At 47.0% G+C, this 20,231-nt stretch overlaps 2 protein-coding genes across 2 annotated transcripts; both read left to right on the forward strand.

The window, feature by feature from the left end:
- Positions 1 to 3,569: 3,569 nt before the first annotated feature.
- On the forward strand, positions 3,570 to 9,519 carry GPC2 (glypican 2). The gene is made up of 10 exons (XM_036768834.1): positions 3,570 to 3,723; positions 4,317 to 4,475; positions 4,730 to 5,052; positions 5,297 to 5,377; positions 6,849 to 7,011; positions 7,200 to 7,330; positions 7,458 to 7,604; positions 7,720 to 7,859; positions 8,034 to 8,209; positions 9,165 to 9,519. Exons 1-10 carry the CDS (start codon positions 3,570 to 3,572, stop codon positions 9,407 to 9,409), a joined length of 1,719 nt encoding a protein of 572 aa, XP_036624729.1. The 3' UTR covers positions 9,410 to 9,519.
- Positions 9,520 to 11,646: 2,127 nt separating this feature from the next.
- GAL3ST4 (galactose-3-O-sulfotransferase 4) lies at positions 11,647 to 19,967 on the forward strand. The gene is made up of 4 exons (XM_036766091.1): positions 11,647 to 11,666; positions 12,370 to 12,477; positions 12,713 to 13,028; positions 18,882 to 19,967. Exons 2-4 carry the CDS (start codon positions 12,371 to 12,373, stop codon positions 19,950 to 19,952), a joined length of 1,494 nt encoding a protein of 497 aa, XP_036621986.1. The 5' UTR covers positions 11,647 to 11,666; position 12,370; the 3' UTR covers positions 19,953 to 19,967.
- Positions 19,968 to 20,231: the final 264 nt, after the last annotated feature.

Raw genomic sequence — 20,231 nt, forward strand, 5'->3', positions numbered from 1 at the left:
ATCTTATCCATCTTTTCTAATGCTCTCAGGTCTAAGTGATGTCTCCCTCTCCTTGGCAACCCTAGCACCTACAATATGCTGAACATTGCTAGGCCCTAGGACAAACATAAAGATGAGTATGACCATAGTCCCTGTTCTCGGAGATTACAGCCTAGCTAAGAAGACATATGCCTAGCTCTTTCCAACCTTTCCAGTCTTCTCACACTTTACTCCCCCCTCTATGTATTCTACAATTCAGTAACAATGGTGTCTTTATTGTTTCTCATAAAAGATACTCCATCTTCCAACTCTGCATTTCATTGGCTGTCCCCTATCCCTGGAATGCTTTTCCTCTTAATTTCTGCATTCCGGCTCCCTTCCGGTCTCATCTAAAATCCTACCTTCTGAAAAAAGCCTTTCCCATCCCTCTTCATGCCAATGTCTTCCCTTTGTGATTATCTCCAATTTATCCTGTATCTATCTTGTATGTACATAGTTATTCGAATGTTGCCACCCTCACCTGAATATGAGCTCTTTCCCCAGCACTTAGCACAATGCCTGATACCCAGGAAGCTCTTAATAAATGTATGTTGGCTGATAATGTATAAAAACGTGCAATGCTACAGAAGGATTAATTATATGATAACTATAGTGCAGAAAAGACAACAGAATATTTGTTAGAAGAAAAAATCATTATCACATGCTTGTCTTGTAGCTATTTGTGCATATCTTACGCTAGTAGACTGTGAACTCTTAGGAGTAGTTCAATCATCGTAAAATAATCTACTTTGCTCAACGGTTTTCTACAAGTAGCAGGTACTAAATACATGTCTGTTGAGTGAATAACAGACGATCGAACATGTGCTATGCTACAAAGCATTTCCTATATCAACATCACTCTAAATTCTGGGCCATGTTGTTCTGAACCCACATGGATTTTATTCCATTCTTATACAAAAATATAATTGTATTGTTATTAATGCAATAAGAGATGATTAGTTTGGGAAAATAGAAGGGATTCATTCACTCATTTAATAATAACTAATCAAGCATCTGCCATGTGCAAGGCACTTTGCTAAGTACTGGGGGAGACACATAAAGTTCCGCTCTCCCACCCTCATGGAGATCAGACAAAGGCAGAACACAGGCACAGGGCTACACAATTACTCCTCGGCCCTACTCACCCAACATCTGAAACCAAAACAGAATTCCTCTCTTCATCCCAGGGAACACTGCCAGAAGAGGTAGATGAAGCGGATGACAGCCTCTGACTAGCTGGCCTCCCATTCTGGCATGGAGGTGATCCAGAACTGGAAGAGGAGCCATGGCCCTGGGAGGAGGAGCGCATCACTGGCATAGTGATGATTCTGAAGAAGGCAGAGGGGACACCATTTCAAGTTCAAGTTCTTGCCGGTCAAAAAGCATTTATTAAGCGCTTACTGTGTGCCAGGAACGGTGCTAAGCACTGGGGATACCGAGTAAGAAAAAAACAGTCCCTGTTCTTAAGAAGTTCAAATTCTAAATCAGGAGATAAGTGAATATCTAGATACACAAAAGAAGCACACAGCCTCAGACGGAAGGTGAACGTACAAGCCGCTGGGGGATGTGTGGGAAAGGCCTCCTGAAGAAGGCATACAGCAGCGTGAGTCGCCCTAAGAAGCTGAGGTGAGGAAAGGGAAGATTGGAGGCACTGGCACAAACGGTGCAGAGACAACCATGGAAGAGGCAGGAAATGCAGTCTGAATGGATGCGCTTAACAAGACGGTTGTGAGCAGCCCTAGACGCCAGACAGAGGCCTCTCTCCGTTATCCTAGAGGTTGGGGGCAGAAACCTACCGATACCGGCACCTCAATACTTTACAAAAGTCATAACGGCAGGTGAGCCATTGCCAAGGGAGAAACTTGAGGCGCAAAGACCAAATGAAAGGTGTTGCATTAGTCCAGACTAGAGCCTCCTCTTCTTGCAAAGAAACCCTCGGAGGGGAGTCCCTCTCCCTGTCCTAGACCCGGTACAGCCGCTAATGGAGGGCATGTGACAAATAGTCTACCGCCACACCGGTAAGGGGCCAACTGCTTCCGGGGTCAAGGGGTACTCTCCAAAAAAAAGCTAAAAGGGAAGGGAGGATCCGGGAAGAAGAGGAATCAGCCGCCAAAGTAGCCTGAAATAGCGAGGGGGAGGGGGAGGGGGCGGGGAGTCAAAGCAAACCTTCCTATCAGGGAGCACAACCAGCAAATGAACATTTTATACAGCAGCACCTCGCGATATTATTTCCCACCCCACCCACCTACCGCCCCCTGTCCTCGTTGAGGTGAAGCGACACCATTCGTAAAGTGTTGGAGCTTCCCTCACTCTTGGGCCACTGGATGGGAAAGATCCTGTCCTGGGGCTCCCACCCTCACCGACTCCGGGGCTGCTGCGGCGGCTGGGCCGCTGGACCCCGGGTCTCCCGGGGACGCCCCCGAGGCCCGACCTGGGGGCCCTGCCGGAGCTCGGCTCCACAGCTCGACCCAGCCCCAATGTGGCACCGAGTGACCTGCCTTCCCGCCCGCCGGCCGTGGTCTCTTTCTCCTCCTCCCCCGCCCCCTCCTCGTCCTCCCCCTCCTCTGCCACCGCCGCCGGCCTCTAGGGTCTCCCGGCCAGTCTCGGCAGCTGCTTCTCCCCCCTCTCCTTCTTTCTCCTTACCTCATATACGACAGGTACAGGGTTTTTCCTTAGCTTGTTTGCAAGGGAGAAGAAAATAGGCGCCGTCAGAAATCACATACTCAAGTAAAGGCCGCCCGTCTAGGAGAGGGGCGCATCCCCGCCCCTCAGGGATGAGGGAGGGGTGAGTCCCGTCCCGTAAGGGGCGGCTCCTCCCTCCCCGCCAGTACCTGAAGGCTCCAGTTCTCCGGAATCTCAGTCCTCGAGGAAAACGCGGGAAGTCGCGAGGAGACTTCTGCGCACGCGCCGACCTAGTGGCCCGGTCCCTGGGGTTGGGGCTAAGGACCCAGGACACGTGCCCGCCACGCTCTAACCGCCAGTCTTTCTCAATCCACGTGTCAGACTCTCCCTCGAGAAGCTGTCACGTGGGTCGCCCTTTTCCCTCCCACTCTACCCCGACCCCCTATTTAGTGCAAATCTATCCGAAGGCACCGCCTTCTATCCCCGGCTCTGGGCTCCCATTGGCTCGGTCCCTGCCCAGGGTCTGGTTAGCGCCTTCAAACCTGGTTGTCCTTTTCCATTGGTTGAGCTGCACCGCGGGCTACACCTCCTCGATCTCACCTACCCACTTGCTTTTGCTATGTCCCGCCCCGTGGGTAGTCTTCCTCGTTCACATTGGCTGAGTCCCGCCCCTGACCCCGCCCCTGAGGCCAGTTTCATACTCTCATTGGGTGGATCTGCCTCTGGCCCTGCCTCCTGGCCGGCTCCCGGCTCCCATTGTCTCCACCGCTGCCGCCTGGACCCGCAACAGCGCTGGGCAATTGTGTTTTTCAGGCTTGTTCTTTCTCTGGACGGTGAAGTGGTCCCACAGCCCGAGCTGGCTCTGCACGCTCAGGTGGTTCTTCCCTCATCCTTCGGACCCACTCCCGTTCCCAGAGGCAGTCGCAGTCATGTCCTCTCTGCGGCCCCTTCTGCTCCTGCTGCTGCCCCTGTGCCCCGGGCCGGGGGGCGAGGCCAAGGCCACACGGAGCTGCGCTGAGACCCGGCAGGTGCTGGGGGCCCGGGGTTACAGCCTGAGCTTACTGCCTTCCACACTGATCTCTGGTAAGGGGAGAACAAGAAGGCTGGGGAACGGACTCTTCCCCGTCCCGTCATAGCCCATCCTTAATAAAGACCACTCCCTATCCCGTAACAATCCCCTCTTTGGTTACTCCATAGTAACCCCACATCCTTGAAGACCCCCTTGTGCCCAAGCCCGTGATAACTGAACCCCCTGTCCGAAAGCCCCTCTCCCCCTATTCCTGCAGACCCTTTCCCTCTCAATCATATAATAGATTTTCTACTCCTCCCATAGCAACTTCTCCCATAAATCCATGCCTGAGACCGAGTCATAACAATACTCTCCTGTTTCTACCTAATCTTATTCCCCTATAACTCCCCATCCTATGAGACTTTTGCGGCCCTGGGAATGCGTCAGGCTAATGGTTGGGGAATGTCATTGTCCATCTGGGCTTCCTTTTGAGCAGAAACCATAGATGGCCATTGGCCAGTGAACTGAGGAATGCTGGTGACTACTGAGAAGAGAGAACAGAGTCAAGAGGAAACAATGGCAGGCAGTCCAGCTAGGGAAGGAAAAGGGTAAGAGAGGGAAGAAATTTTCTTAATAATATTCCCTGTGAAATATCACTCTTCCTCAGGTGAGCATCTCCGGATCTGCCCTCAGGAATACACATGCTGCTCCAGTGACACAGAACAGAAGCTGACTAGAGAGACAGAAGATACCTTTCGGGGTCTGGTGGAGGAGAGTGGATCCTTCCTTGTACATACCTTCGCCGCCCGGCATCGGAAATTCAACGGTGAGGACCTATGTCCAAAAACCTAGCTTTTTTGTATTCCCTCTATGCTCAACACCCACTTTCCTCTCAAGATAACCAGTTCTTCTTCCCTTAGCACCTTAACAGTGGAACTCCAAATTAATTTGTCTTTTTTCTTCCTCTTCACTATGTCTCTTCCTCTTTGCTCTCCTTTCCTCTTGTCTGCCTGTCTCTTGTCTTTTGGTCACTCTCTTCCCATGTCCCTCCCCACTCCCCACCATCCTTATGTCTGATAGAGTTTTTCCAGGAGTTGCTCTCTGCATCTGAACGCTCCCTCTCCCAGTTGTTCTCTCGCTCATACGGCCGCCTGTTTGTCCAGCATGCACCAGTGTTCAGTGAGCTCTTCTCACAGCTACGTGGCCACTACCGGGGGACCAGTGCAGGATTAGATGATGCCTTGTCTGAATTCTGGGCTCAGCTGTTGGAAAGGGCATTTCCCCTGCTGCATCCGCAGTATAGTTTTCCCCCTGACTACCTGCTTTGCCTTGCACGCCTGTCCGCATCCCCAAATGGCCAGCTACAGCCATTCGGGGACTCACCTCGACGCCTCCGCCTGCAGGTAAGGGGCAGCCGAACTCTGGTCCTACAAACCTTCACAAGTCTGTACTTATTCAAACTCCTGATTTTACTACTATGTGAGACTCAGTTTCCCCAAGATTCTGATCCCTTCATACCAGCTGGATAACAAAAAATTAGCCTCTTCAAACCTTACCAGCCTTGGGGCTTAAGGTCCCTTAGATCTTAAGATCCGTTTTTCTAAAGTCTAACTGTTTCTACTTCCCCCATATCCCTTTCTTGACTAGGTAACTCGAGCTCTCGTGGCTGCTCGTGCCTTCGTCCAGGGACTGGCAACTGGAAGAGATGTGGTCAGCTCAGCCCTTAAGGTTGGTAAGAATATCAGGGAAGAAGGAGGCCCCAGAGAAAGAAGTGGGGACCAGAGAGAGACTCCAATAGAGAGATTTTAATTTAACAGACCCATGTTACTTACTGTGTTATGGTAAAAGGACTAGGTCCCTTCTCTGTCCTGGGCTAAGAGACAAATTCCAGTTACCACAATCTCCTTTGACTCTTGGCTCTCTTGGCCTCTCTGGAGGTCACATAAGCATTGTCCCTCATCCTTAGCCTTTGACTAACGTTTCACAGTAATATCATATTACTAATGTATTATAACAGAATCCCATAATGGATTGCTGAAACTCATTGTGACATAAGTTAGCTTTTTGTCCAATTTTATACTATTGTTTTTATGAAAATTTCTGCTATTTAACATTGTTTCATCTAAGATGGTGTTTTTACAAAATTGATTAATAATATCGGTCAGACTATGGCTATTTTGGAATTTTGGGAGATTAATTGCTTTGATTTCTAACCTGAGGTATGCTAGTAAATGTTTAACAATTGGCTCTCTGGTTTAAAAAAAAAAAAGTATTCCTCCCAACATATTTTTAAGCTTAATAAGCATTATTTACATTTTCTCCATCACTTTATTAAGCCTTAGACAATCAACAAAACAATAAGTCAAGTCCTGGTTTATAGTATTTGCCAATTATCAAAATGTAAGTGTTCATACTGAAATCTTAAGGCTCAGCTTTTGCAAGTCCGTTTGAGCCTCCAACCCTTGTTACTTGTTCTCAAGCTTTGTACAAGATAATTTTCCATAGCCTAGCATTTAAACCCAAGCCTTCAACCATGTCTCATACTTCATTGAATCCTTTCCTCCAGCTAGACCAAAGGGGGTACTATCCCCTGAGTTCAGTATACCAAAAGTCATTCCTACCTATGTGCCCTTGCTCCTACCATTCCACTTAAAATATCTATCCTTTCCCTTCTTTCTACTTATCTGAACATCACCCTTAAGGTCATCTCCTCCAGGAAGTCTTCTCTGACTGTCCTAGTCCTCAGTGATCTCTTATTCTTCAGGAACTCCTACCCTCCCATTGATATTCATCACACATTAGATCATTGTTAATGAATGCAGCTTGGCATCATGGAAAGCATGCAGGGCTTGGAATGAGTTAGACCTGGGTTAAAAGCCTCCCTCTGATACTGTGATTTTGCCAAAGTCGCACTGAGAAAGTGTGTCTTAAGCAACTTCCTAAGATAATCTACTAAGTCATAGGTTACAATTCTAGGAATTTCCCAAGCTGACAAAAAATCACAGAGCCTTCAAATATCATCATTTATCTTTTAATATCTTTCTTCAACAAAATTGTACATCTTGGAGATCATGAAGTATGTCTTAGGCTTCCATTATTTCCTTTAGTGACTAACACCGTAGCCTTCAAATTGTAATTACTTAATAAGTGTTTGTTGTTGATGATTGATGATGATGGTGGTGGTGTTCTTTGTCCCCAGGTGCCGATGTCTCAGGGCTGCGTCCAGGCTGTAATGCGTCTGACTGGCTGTCCCCTGTGCCAAGGGGCTCCTTCCCTGCGGCCTTGTCGGGGCTTCTGCATCAATGTGGCTCGAGGCTGTCTCAGTGGAGGGGGGCTGGAGCCAGACTGGGGAAGTTACTTGGGTGAGAGGGGCCAAGGGAGTACTGGGAGGTGAGACTACAAGGGTGAAAAGGGCATAGGTGAGGGGTGAGATGTTGAGAAAGGCTAACCAGGAAGTCTAAAAGGCGAATATCCTCACATTAAGGCCTCTGTGGAAAGAATCTTGGATAAAGGGTTGTCATACTGTCCTGTCTCTTTTCCTCCCTACCAGACACACTCTTGCTCCTGGCAGAGAGGCTCCAAGGGCCCTTCTCCTTTGAGTTAGCATCTGAGTCCATTGGAGTTAAAATCTCAGAGGGTTTGATGTTTCTGCAGGAAAACAGCGTGGGGATTTCAGCCCAGGTATCAGAGGATCAGAGTCCAGGGACTCTACCAAGGGAAAGTGAGAGTATTGCCATTATTACTAGAAAGGAGCAAAGGGGCAGCAACTAATTATCTTCTGAACTCTTTTCTTTACTGTACCACTTAGGTTTTTCAGGGATGTGGGGGTCCTCATCCAGCACCTGTCCGTTCTCGGAGAGCTCCTTCACCCCAGGATGAGGTCAATCAACTGTGGACATTTCCTCCTGAGGAGGAGTGGCCCACCACAGCTGCAGGAACCAATTTGCCCCGGCTGGTGAGGGAATCTCTAACAGAAGATAGGTGGATGAGGGTGAATGAGGATGACATGAACTACTGTGAAAAGTAGAGGGCCCTGCATTCTCCGTAGCTCCATCTCTCCTCCCCATCAGGTATGGGAGCTTCGGGAGCGGCTGCAGCGGGTCCGGGGTTTCTGGACAGGGCTGCCCCTAACACTATGTGGAGACCCACGGATGTCAATGGATGTTACAGAGGAGGCAATGCCCTGCTGGACAGGAGCGGGATGGGGACGGTAAGACCCTCTCAAGATGTGGGGAGTAATGCATAAGCAAAGAGCCACAAAGATCCAAGTGAGGAGAATTATGGAGTGACGGTAGGGATGTTTGGTAGTTAGAAAGTGAAGAGTGGGTAGGACAGAGAGAAAAGAGGAAAAGAAAACCATGCTTACTGACTGTTCATGGTCCAGGTACCTTCCGCCTGTCGTAGGGAGCTCCTTGGCTGAGCAGATAAAAAATCCTGAGTTGGAAGTGGACGTCTCAGGACCCAGCCTCTCTACCAGGAGGCAGAGGCTGCAGCTGCGGGCAGCCACAGCTCGAATGAGAGCAGCCGCCCTTGGGCATGACCTGGACCTTCAAGATGCAGGTGAGGATCATTCTCCCATCTGACCTTGACTTTTGACCCCTGACTTGACACTGACCCCTTTCAGGGACTTTGACCTCTCCCCTCACTCCTGACCCCTTCATGGCCCATAGCTCCCACTGTTAATCTTAACCAAAGCTCCAACCTTTAATTCTTAACTGATTCATCTTCCTGATGGCCAAAGTGAACCAGCTCCCCTAAGGTCCATAACTACTTCCTGTCCTTTTCTCCATCACTCCCTCCCCTGACATCTTATCTTTCTGTATGTCCCTTTGGTGTTGTTTCCCTGTCTCCATTTCTGTGTGCCTGTTCCTATCCTCCCCACAATTAGATGGAGGACAGTGTAGTCCAGAACTAGACTTGGAGGCAGGCAGGAGTCCTGATTTACAACTTCTGTGACATTGGGCAAAATTCGCTTCCTTTCTCTGAGCTTCCTCTATAAAATGAGTGGGGGTTGAGTACTTTTATAATGGGGGGACTGGACACATTAAATTAAATAAATATTTATGAAGAGTTTACTACATGCAGGGCATTATGCTAGGCACTGGAGATACAAAGACAAAAATGAAGCAGTCTCTACCCTCAAGGAACTTACAGTCAACTAGGGGATACAAAATGTATACAGATAAGTAAATACAAGGTAGGGAGTGGTGGCCGGGGTGGGGTGGTAAAGGAGAGCTCATAAAGTGCTCTAGAAAAATTTTAGTAGAGAAAACACTAAAAACTGGGGCAATCAAGGAAGGTTTCATGGAGGACATAGCACCTGAGCCAAGCCTTGCAGATAGATAAGGATTTTGAAAGGCAGGTATGAGGAAAGGAAGTGTATTCTAGGTATGGAGGCTGGCTTATATGAATGCGCAAAGACTAGAGATGGCATGTTGGATTTGGGGGACAGCTCATAGTTCAGTTGGATCTACAAGGACTTTTCCATCTTTGACATTCTGATTCTCTCCCTCAGATGAGGATGCTAGTGGTTCTGGGGAAGGGCAGCCCTATGCAGATGACTGGACAGCAAGAGCAGCAGCTGTGGCCCCACCAGCCCGGCCCCCCAGAAGGGATGCTCCTGTGGGTAAAGGAAGTGGTGGCAGTGGTCGCTACAACCACGGTGGTGCCAGGAGCGGGGTGGCCTCCAGGAATCTTCCTACCCACCTCCTTCTTCTACTTCTCCTACCCCTAGCCCTGGTCCTGCTCAGGCCTTGGTAGTAGGGGCAAAGAGAAAGGATGTACCCTAGCAACTAAAAGGTTAATAACCCTTTTCCCTTCTCCTCCGCAAAAGCCCTGTAGGAGGAGCTAAAGGGAACAAATGAGTGTGGGCAGAGTAGGGACACCTAAGAGCATGGAGTGAGTGGCTGGAGTCCCAAATTCAATTGGACAAGTGGGTGGGAGTCAAACAATATTTATTTTTCCATTTGATAGGGGATGGGGGGGGTATTTATTGGGGGGGTTGTTCTCTAGGCCTCTCCAGCCTGGGGCTGGGAGGGTTAATCCTTTGGGTGGATAGGGTTGTCAATGTCAAGGTAGATCCAAGGAACTGGGGAGAAGGGAGGGAAAGGGAAAAAATGGGGTTTAAGGCCACCTTGATTGTAGGAAGGAGGTTAGAGGGTCCGTTGGCTTTTTTCAGTTCTGCGTTTCTTATTAAAGAAAAACACAAATGGAAAAAAAAAACAACAACAACCTATCACTATAATTATCCCTTCCCCTTCTCCATCTCCCCATCTCCTCTGATGTTTTAATTTTTTTTAATTCTGCAAATAAATGGTTAACTTATTGGATATTGTGTGTGTATCACTTGATTGCTTGGTGTATCTAGTTCCCAAAGTCATCCCTGATCTTGCCCCCAACTGCCTGTAGTGGGGACTTCAGAGCCTAAGGTCTGGCTTCTCTGCATACAGCGTCTGCCGCTGCCTATTTGTTTTCCTGTCTCTTAACGTGCTTATAAACGTCTCAACTAGATCTGCTCTTCTGACTTTTGTTTCTACTTCTCTCTCCTACTGATTAAGTTTTATTGGTGTTGGGATCTGTTTTACTTTTTCCTTTCACATTTCTAAAACTGAAGTGGGGGGCAAAAGCAGAGACTCAGAGAAGGGAGGAAGAAAGATGCAAAGAGGAGGCGAGCAGCTGGGAGAGATGTAGAAAGAGGAAGACACACAGATGCAGCTGCTGAGATGGAGTCTGGACAAAGGGAAAGGGAGGGGGAGAAGAGAATTTGGGGCGGAGCTGAACTGGGAAAAAGTTCTGAAGAAAAAATCGAGTTCCAAGGAAGCAAGCTGTGGCTGGGGGGAGAGGTAAAGAGGGGCTTAGCTCTCTACTCCACTCCCCTGGAACAATTTTGTAAGTGACGCTAGTGAGCCAAGAGGCAAGAGGAAAAGAATGATGGGGGGTAGGGGTGGGATATACAGCGGGGTAGTGGGGGAGGTTTCGGGGAGGGGGCAAACTCGGGCACAGAGAGCTGGTGGAGAGATATTACACTGATGGGTGGATGTGGGGCTCAGCTAGGATAGACAGCTGTGGTTGAGATGACTGGAAAGAGGAGTAGAAGCGCTGAAATATAGGGAACTTGTGGCTCAGATATTAGGGTGAGTCCTACAAAGTATGAATGGGGAGAAAAGAAAGGCAGGTATGTCAAGTGGTAGTAGATACGGCAAATGTCCCAGAGACGATGTAGGCAGAAGGCTGTCTGTCAGCATGTCGGAGGATGTGATTATAGTATGTACATGTGGGAGCCTGAGGCTGAGCCTCCCTGCCCATCAACTTGGTAGTCTGGAGAAAATGTGAACATTTGTCTTCCTTCCCCCCCACTCTCTTTTCTCTTGGGATATCTGTCCCTATTTCTCCGTCTTTCTCAGAGGCTCTGTATCAATGCTGCCCCATAATTTGGTGACAGACCCCCTAATGAATTCCACTCTTTTTATCTCTTCATTCCACATTCCAGAGGAGAGGCTGTGGTCAGGGATTTGGAACCTCAAGAAGCAACAAGGGTGGGGGGATGTAGCATGGAGGATTATATAGAACTTCGATGGCTGTCTGTTCTCTGCTGAGGGAATGTGAAGAGGAAGAGATACCTGAATTTCAGTCCCCTTCCTACATTCTTACCAAGCAATCCCTCTCTTCCACCCACTCTATCAGAGCTGTCTAACCACGGGGCCTTTTCCTTATCCTCACGCTCCCTCTCTCATCTTTCCCTACCAAGCATTCCCTTTCTCTTCAAAGAAGCTGTGCAAACTTAGCCAGCTTGCTTTTTGGGATTTGGAAAAGAGTCCGAGTAAGAGATCCAACTTGTTCTCAAAGAGCCAATGACAAGGTAAAAGCTACAGAGAAACAGACCTTGGCTTACTACAAAGAATTTCCTAACTATATTAAAGTGATCCAAAAATGGAGTGGGCTGCCTATCGCTGGATGTCTTCAAGTCCAGACGGCACGAACACTTGCCCCAGTTGTTGCAGAAGTATTTCTGCTTCAGGCAGCAACTGGACCGCATGACATCAGAAGTCCCTTACAACTCTTAAAATTCTATGGCTCTATGACAGGGATAATCTCTTACTGTCTGTTAATAGAGCTGACCTAGCTCTGTCTCACTCTCCATCATTTTTCATCTGTCACCCTCTCCTTACCCTTCTCTAAAATTCTCTTAGCCACTGTTGTGAGAGCAGTCAGGAAGTAGGAAGAGATTAGGGATGAAGGCAGAGACAGAGAGACAGATGAGGCTGGGAGGCAATCAGTTTCCCCTCATGTGGGGGCCCTGGGTGGTGGTGCTGACAAGGGGCCCTATGCCCCCACTCTCACCTCCTGAAGGGCATCAGTAACAGAAAGGGGACCCAATTCGATGGGTGCAGTGAGAGGAGTGAAAGCTGAATCGAGAATCTATCAGGACAAGGAGGCCTGAAGGCAATGGAGAGCAAGGGATGAAGAAAGTGAAGTTACTCAGGTTTTGGCTATAATCTTAGCCCCTTCTCCCAACCCCCACCCCCACTCCCTTCCAGACGCTGAGGGTGTAAAAAATCTGCCAACTCAGGAAACATCCAGAGCCAGAGGTAAGAAGGAATGAGGAGGGGGAATGATTACCCATCTGGAAACAGCTCCGATTCTCTATGCCTTTTTCTAAATCTACCAATTTCTCTGTCTGTGTTCTTGTGTCTTACTTGACCCTTCCGTCCTCCCATCAGGATGATTCGTCTCTGGCTCTGGGGGTCCAGGGGTCTCTGGGTTGCTTTGATAGTCTTCGTGACCATTGGATTAGTACTCCAGATTTGGCAATGGCCCTTCCAGAGGAGGTGAGCTCCCCCTACTCCCAATGCTCCTTTATTACTGGCTCCAGACCCCAATATTACCCTTCCAGTTTCTGAGCCTTCTGGATGCAAAGGAAAAAACTCTAGCATAATGGGGACTACCCTAAAGGAGGATCTTATGCTTTCCCTGACCTTTCTCCAAATAAAATAAAATCAATAAATACTGTGTGCCAAATAAATGCTACGCATCTCTCACTCCCTTTCTCCCCTCTTTCTCTAGGCCTCCTGGGCTACATTTTCCCCAACTGTGGGCCTCTACCTCTGGCTCCCCTGGCTCTTCTTTGGCCCCCTCCTGCCATCCTCAGCAGCAGCTTGTATTCCTGAAGACACATAAGTCTGGGAGCAGTTCTGTACTAAGCCTTCTCCATCAGTATGGGGACCGGCACAGCCTACGCTTTGCCCTTCCTGTCCGTTACCAGTTTGGGTACCCAAAGTCCTTCCAGGCTACTTCAGTAAAAGGCTACCATCCTCATGGTGGGGGACCCCAGCCTGCCTTCCACATCCTCTGTCACCACATGAGGTTTAACCTACCAGAGGTAAGATTGATAAGGATGGAGGGAGTGGGAATGGGAGCACAAGAAGTAGGGTTGTCTCATTACCTGGTGCTTCTTTCCTTCCACGTTAGTTGTTCCAAGGCAAGTTCTGACACTCTACCTTTACCTGGTTCTCCCTCTAGGAATTTCATGTGTACTTTGAGCCTCTTAAGGTCTCCTCATTGCTTGTCTCCTCCCTCTAGATCCTCTTTCCCTTCCCCATACTCTCACTGGTTACCTCATGCCCCCTCAAAACCTATTTCTTTATATTACATCCCTTTTCCCTCTGGCCTAGCCCCCAAATTATCTATTGCCTCCTGACGTGTTTTCTTATCAACTATTTCTGTCACTTACTAGCAGTCCCTTGTGTACTGAGCCCTGTTTAGGAGGGAGACTGGAAGGTAAGGAAGAAAACATGACACACAGGAAGAGGCCTTAGGATAAAGAATTATAGTGAAAAGAGAATGAAGGTGTTGATCGAATGCAGGCAAAGGAGAGAAAGCCTCCTGGAGGAGAAGAGTTTTATAGGATGTACTAATTAGAGACAAACGGCAAGGAGGAAGGCAGGCATTAGAATTAAACTGTGTCAGAGCTAGAAAGGACCTTAAGAGTATCTTTAGTCCAACTCCTTCCTTTTATAGAAAAAAAAAAGAAACTGAGGCCCAGAAAAGGGAAATAACTTGCCTAAGGTAATAAGAGCTAGTAATAAGTAGCATCTGGATTAAAGTCCAACTCTTCCACCTCTCCAAAGTCAAGGAAATTGGGAATAAGTATATATGGAACAGTGACAAGCTTATCTGCAACAGAAGAGCTGTTCTGGGGAACATTAAGGACTGAGATATATGACTGGGTGAGAAAACGAGAATTAAAAGAAGGACCTTGAATGTCGGGCTGAGTATGAATTTGATCCACTGAGTAAGTGAGCCATGCTCAGAGAAAGATGTGATAATGATGATGAGGGTAACAAGTGACATTTATAAAGAGCTTTAAGATTTGCAAAATGCTTTATATTCATTCTCTGATATGATGGAAATTATATTTGAGGAAGACCAGTTGAGTAATCATGCCTTCATCATCAATACAATTCACCAAACATTCATGGAACAACATGCTAGACTCGGGGGTTACACAAAGAAATAACACACAATCTAAGTTTTCTGCCCTCAAGCAGCTATCGAATGGGGCATGTAAATGAGAGACATGTAAATATAGAATGCAAAGTAGAATGTAATATATGCAAGTACAAAGGAAGCGTGTGGACACAGCATGGTGAGAACATGAAGATCTCTTTCAGTTATGGGGCATCCAGGAAAGCTTCATGAAGGAAGTGGAATTTGAGGTGGGCGATTTCAAGAGAAATCTGGAAGAAATCCTTTGTTTGCAAAACACTTTATATAGAGAGCTGCAGAGAACTGGATGTGAAAGGAAGTAGAATACAAAAGGGTAGACAGACTAGAACCAGATTGTGAAGAGCCTTGAATGCCAGTTAGTACTTTTTTTTCAGTAGGCATGAAAAGTATTAGGAGATAGGTGAAGCAAGAGAGGAGAGGAAGAAGGAAGTTGATGGAATTCATTTGGTAGCCTTCATCATCTCAGTAAAATAGGAAGTGAGGACATTTGCTACAGGTGAGAGGAGAAATGGAGTTGGAGGCTTGAAAAGATAAGGTTTAAGAACAGCTGTTGTAGTGAATGAGAGAAAAGAATGCTCTCTAGCCATGGGGGTCCCCTGAAGTTAATATAAATTTCCAGTGGACCCCATCAGCATGTTTTCTGAATTCTCTTAGTGGCATTCAGTTGCTTGGGGGATAGGAGAAAAAAATGTTGTTACCCACATTGGAGACTAGCAGATCAACAGAGTAGGAATGAGGGCTCAGGTGAAGTGGATGTTATCAAAATGACTGGATATTATTGCAAAACTGAGTAGAGAGGGAAAGTATTTAAGAACAGGGGTGATGGAATGTATGAAGTATTTACTAAATACTTACTATGTGCAGAACACTGGGCTGCGGATACAAATAGAAAAGTTATACTGTCCCTACTCTCAAGGAGCTCATATTCGAATCAGGAAAACAACAAATATGGAAGATTTCAGCTACAAGTCAAATGGAAAAGTCCCACGGTCCTCAGGGCACAGTAGCAAAGCAGAGGCCTCTTTTTTAATGTCATTTCCACTGATAAAATAAGTTTCTGATGCTGAGCCATTGACCAAAGTCTTTGGTTGCAAGAACTTTCTTTTCTTGGTCTTCAGTAGCTATGGCTGAAACTTGTGTAGTGTAGAAGTAGTCACAAGGCTGTATCGCCACAGGATTTGCTTCCCAGAATGATGTCTGAGGGCACTGGGCTGGAAGCATTGCTAGTTCCAAGGCTTTTGGATCCATCAAGATCTGAAGGGAGATCTGAAGGTCAAGGTGGTGGTACTGGTGGTGGTCTGAGTTACCTGGTCCATTCTGCCTCCTGTCTCTCTCTCTGGGTGCCCACTGTTTCAGCAAGGCTGGCTTGCCTGCTCTGTGTTTGGTAGTTGGCACAGGTGGCTGTCCCCATTTACACAAGAGCTTCTTCCCTGGATGACTGCTGAGAGAGCTGGCCTAGAAGCAGACCAGTTGGACTGTTGGTGGCAGTTAGTCAGCAGTTGTCACCGGCGATTAAGATAATGGGTCCCCTCTTCACCATGGCTTCTCCCTTCAGTGATGGTGTGGGGACTGAGTGTGAAGCAGGTCTGGTGCTTTGCAGTGTATACTGCTATCCTAAAGTCTCTAGGACACAGGGTCCCAGGCTGACTCTACCAGGATCTGAGGGAAGAAAGTAGTCAAGGTGGTCATAATTTGATTTGTCCGATAAATGCTGCCTCCTGGGGCAGCTAGGTGACGCAGTGAGTAGAGCACTGGCCCTGGAGTCAGGAGGACCTGAGTTCAAATCCAGCCTCAGACACTTGACACATGTACTAGCTGTGTGACCTTGGGCAAGTCACTTAACCCCAATTGCCCTGCCAAAAAAAATAAAATAAAAAAATAAATAAAAAAATAAAATAAATGCTGCCTCCAGGTTCTTTCTCTTTCTATATGTGTAGCAGTTAGTTGGCAGTTGTTGAGGATGGCTGGGGCCCCTTCTCCATAGGAATTGCTTCCCCACATGAATTAGAAAACAGGAAAGAATTGAGAGATCTTAGGTATTTGAGTCAAGTTTAAGAGGATTGAGAAGAGGAAGAAAAAGAATAGGCAATTATAATCAGAGGGAAATTCTGGAGTTTAAGAAATCTTGGAGGTGAAGTTAAAAGGGATGGTGAGGTTTAAGATATGACCACCCTAGTGGATGGCTATAATATATTCTGATAGTCTACTATGTAGAAAGAGAACCATGGAGGATTCTTGGGTTACTGCCAGGCGCTTAACATATATTTCTTCACTCATTCAGTAAACTTTTATTAAAGCCTTTGACAGGATATGATACGCTGTGCTAAGCACTGTACCATATGGCTTTTACCATTCAATAGGCATATGTAGGTAAGATGTGGTCCCTTGCCCTCAAGGAGCTTCCAATCTAAAGAGACATAACATTATAGCCATGCTGCTGTTCTGAAGAGGCTAAGCTTCACTGATATATTTCCTTTCAGAAAGCTTGTTACCAGAGACAGAAGTAATATATGAGGTAGGCTGTAGATGCCCTTTCTCTCCTTGTCTTTCTTTGCCCCCAAACAACATGTGGCTCCGTGGTCCACTGCTATCTATGGGAATCATTGATCAGTCAATCTACAAGTATATATTAAACACCTACTATGTGCCAGGCACTATGCTGGGCTCTTGGGAATGTAAGTAAAAAGAACAAAACAATCCCTATTTTCTTTTTTTTTTAAACATAGTTTGTGGTTTCCTTTTTATTTTCTTTTTTAAAATTAATTTATTTTTTATTTTCAACATTCACTTTTACAAAATTTTGAGTTCTAAATTTTTCTCCCTCCCTCCCTCCACGACAGTTTACAATCTCATATAGGCTATACACGTACAATCATATCAGACATATTTCTACATTTGTCATGTTGTGAAAGAAGAATCAGAACAAAAGGGAAAAATCAAAAGAAAGAAAAAAAGAGAGAAAAATGTGTGCTTCGATCTGCTTTCAGACGCCATAGTTCTTTCTCTGGATATGGATAGCATTTTCCATCATGAATCTTTTGGAAAAGAATTCCTACTTTCAATGAGGTTATATCTAATGAGATAGACAAATACATATAAAACTGTATGTATATGGCATAAATATAAAATTAATATCTATCATATATGGCAACTGGCCTGGAGCCAGAAGCACCCAAGTCCAAATCTGGCCTTGAACACTTTCTATCTGCTTGGCCCTGGGCATCCCTTAACCTCCGCTTGTCTGTTTCTTCATCTGTAGAAAGGGGATAATGATAGCATTTATCTCTCAGGGTTAGTTATTGTGAGGATCGGATAATCTAACTGTAGAGCACACAGGAATAATAGAAATGTCAGCTCTAAACATTTTTTTTCGGTAGTGTCCAACTCTTCATTACTCCATGTGGAGTTTGCTTGGCAAAGACAGTGGAGTAGTTTGCCGTTTCCTTTTCCAGCTCATTTTACAGATGAGGAAACTGAGGCAAAGAGGGTTAAGTGGCTCGCCTGGGATCACACAGTTAAGTGTCCGAGGACTGATTTGAACTCAGGAAGATGGTTCTTCCTGACTCCAGGCCTAGCACTCTATTCATTGTGTCCACTAGCAGCCCAAATGTCAGATAGTCTTATTATGGTCATCATGACTGCACACAAAGTAATTAGGTACGAGGTAGTTTGGGGGGAGAGGGCAATAGCAGATGGTTGGTCAGGAGAGGCTTCGTGAAGAAAATGGCTGCATCTTAAAGGAAAAAAGGGATTATATGAGGCAGAGAAAAGGAGGGAGCAGCATAGGGGGCCAGTGGAGGCACAGAAGGCCAGTTTGGCTAGATTGCAAAGTATATGTGGTGTATGGGGGTGGGGTAGGGGGAGATAATGGCCCACGAGTCACTTTTTTAGTGACCCTGAGGCTGCAGCCTGGCCAATGTAACCTCTCCAAGGTAATTTAAGGTATTATTGCTTCCAGGGAACTTAACCATTTGAGACCCTCAGCAGAGATCAGGCCTTAGCTCAGCCACCCTTGAAATACCTGTAACTGAGAGACACACCTTCTTCTTTCTTCCACCAACCTCGTGCTGAAACCAGAACTTTCCATCACTCTCTCTATACCTAGACAGTTTAAACAGGCTTTATCCCTAGAGGTGCTTGTTAATTGAGATGTCTCTGTACAAGATAATATGTCACGTGTGCCTTGCGAAGTGCTATTTAAGTCAAAGGAGGAAGTTATTTTTAACTTGGGGTGGTCACAACCTATGCTTTGAATGACAAAATAGGATTTTAATAGATAGAGCATAGAGGAAGAATATTGTAGGTAAAGGGAATGAATGGCAAGAGCAAAGACACTGGGCAAGGAAAAAACACAAGGCAAATTTAGGACATACTGAGTAATCCAGTTTGTAGTTAGGACACGTAGTAGGACGTAAGGATGGACAAACAGGTAGTGGTCAAATAGTGAACTCTCTGATACCAAGGTTCTTTATTAGGTCACTGAGAAGTCAATAAGGGGTTCTGAACAGGGGAGTACTCCAAAGTGGTGCTTTAGGGAGATTAATCTGGCTGTGGTATGTAAGATGGTGGGAGAGACTGGGGTAAGGAGACCTGTTGGGGGCTGTTGTGTTACTACAATACTAAGCAATGAAGCAATGGTGAAACTGAGGTGCCAGGATAACAGCCCACCTATTGCTTTCCTGACTCCCCATTTTGTTCTCTCTACATCCCTTTTTATGCCCTACAGGTACTCCGGGTCATGCCCCCTGACAGTTTCTTCTTCTCCATTGTCCGAGATCCTGCAGCACTGGCAATTTCTGCCTTCTCCTACTACAAATCTGTATCATCTGCTTTCCGTGCAGCACCATCTCTGGCTGCCTTCCTGGCTTCACCACGAGCCTTCTACCGGCCAGGGGGCCGTGGAGACCACTATGCCCGGAACTTGCTCTGGTTTGATTTTGGCCTCCCTCTTCCCCGAGAAATAAGGGCACTGAAGAGGCATCCCAAACCACTCAAAAGAACCAAGTCCTCAGACATACATATTTGGCCATCTAGCTCTGTCTCCCAACCCTCAAAACTTGATCCCAACTCCCTCTTCAAATCTCCTTCCCATCCTACATCCCGTGTCCAAGCAGCTGACCACTCCATGTCCCTCAGTCCTACTTCTATAACAGATTCAGTATCTTCATCCTTAATCCAATGGGCTCTGGCCTGGCTGGACTCAACCTTTGACCTGGTCTTGGTGGCAGAATACTTTGATGAGTCACTGGTGCTTCTGGCAGACGCCCTGTGCTGGGGGCTGGATGATGTAGTAGGCTTTGTACACAATGCCCAGGCAACTGGTATGAAGAATGTCAAAGGTCATAAGGGGGTCAAAGATCATGGTGGAATCAACGATAAACAATTGGTTGCTCGGGCTAGAGCTTGGAACAACCTAGACTGGGCTCTCTATGTCCACTTCAATCATAGCCTATGGAACCGTGCAGACCGTTATGGAAGGGTGAGGCTTGCTTCAGCAGTAGCCAAACTTCGGGCCCGAAGGTCAGCATTGGCATCCCACTGCCTTTTGGGGGGAGGAGCTGTGGACCCTAGTCAAATAGCTAACCTCCAGCTTCGTCCTTTCCAGTTCGGGGCCCGGGGGGTTCTGGGCTATGTACTGAAAAAGGGACTGAGCCCCCAAGACCACGAAGAGTGTGAGCGCCTTGCCACTCCAGAGTTGCAGTATAAAGACAAGCTGGATGCCAAGCAATTTCCCAAAACTGTTCAGTCTCCTTCCCACCTTCCTAATGCCACAAGCCCAGGCCCCAAGGGCAGCTGAGACTGGAAAGGAGATACACAGAATCTAACAATAAAAGGGCTGGGGTAGCCAAAGAGGGCAAGGAACAGGGCAATCTGTAGATCCTGCAGCTCCTTGGCAGCAAGTGCCAAACAGGGCCCCACTGCCTCCAAGGCCCCAACTCTTCCTCATTCCCCTTAGGGTTCCAGATATCTATCCCCTATCACCTCCTACTGCTTCCTTTTCAAGCCCCCATGGCAGGCTCCATGTAGCAATTCTCAACTCCCTGGAGGGGTCAAAAGGTTAAAAGTGGTGGAACCA

This window comes from Trichosurus vulpecula, chromosome 7 (assembly GCF_011100635.1).
Source record: "Trichosurus vulpecula isolate mTriVul1 chromosome 7, mTriVul1.pri, whole genome shotgun sequence".
Taxonomy (NCBI): Eukaryota; Metazoa; Chordata; class Mammalia; order Diprotodontia; family Phalangeridae; genus Trichosurus; species Trichosurus vulpecula.

Bases quoted from the DNA above. Each gene is read 5' to 3' on its own strand.
- GPC2 (XM_036768834.1), top strand. From the start codon at position 3,570: ATGTCCTCTCTGCGGCCCCTTCTGCTCCTGCTGCTGCCCCTGTGCCCC. The intron at 4,476-4,729 runs GTGAGGACCTAT...TATGTCTGATAG, and splicing joins CCGGCATCGGAAATTCAACG to AGTTTTTCCAGGAGTTGCTC. The intron at 7,860-8,033 runs GTAAGACCCTCT...TTCATGGTCCAG, and splicing joins ACAGGAGCGGGATGGGGACG to GTACCTTCCGCCTGTCGTAG.
- GAL3ST4 (XM_036766091.1), top strand. From the start codon at position 12,371: ATGATTCGTCTCTGGCTCTGGGGGTCCAGGGGTCTCTGGGTTGCTTTG. The intron at 12,478-12,712 runs GTGAGCTCCCCC...CTCTTTCTCTAG, and splicing joins CAATGGCCCTTCCAGAGGAG to GCCTCCTGGGCTACATTTTC. The intron at 13,029-18,881 runs GTAAGATTGATA...TATGCCCTACAG, and splicing joins TGAGGTTTAACCTACCAGAG to GTACTCCGGGTCATGCCCCC.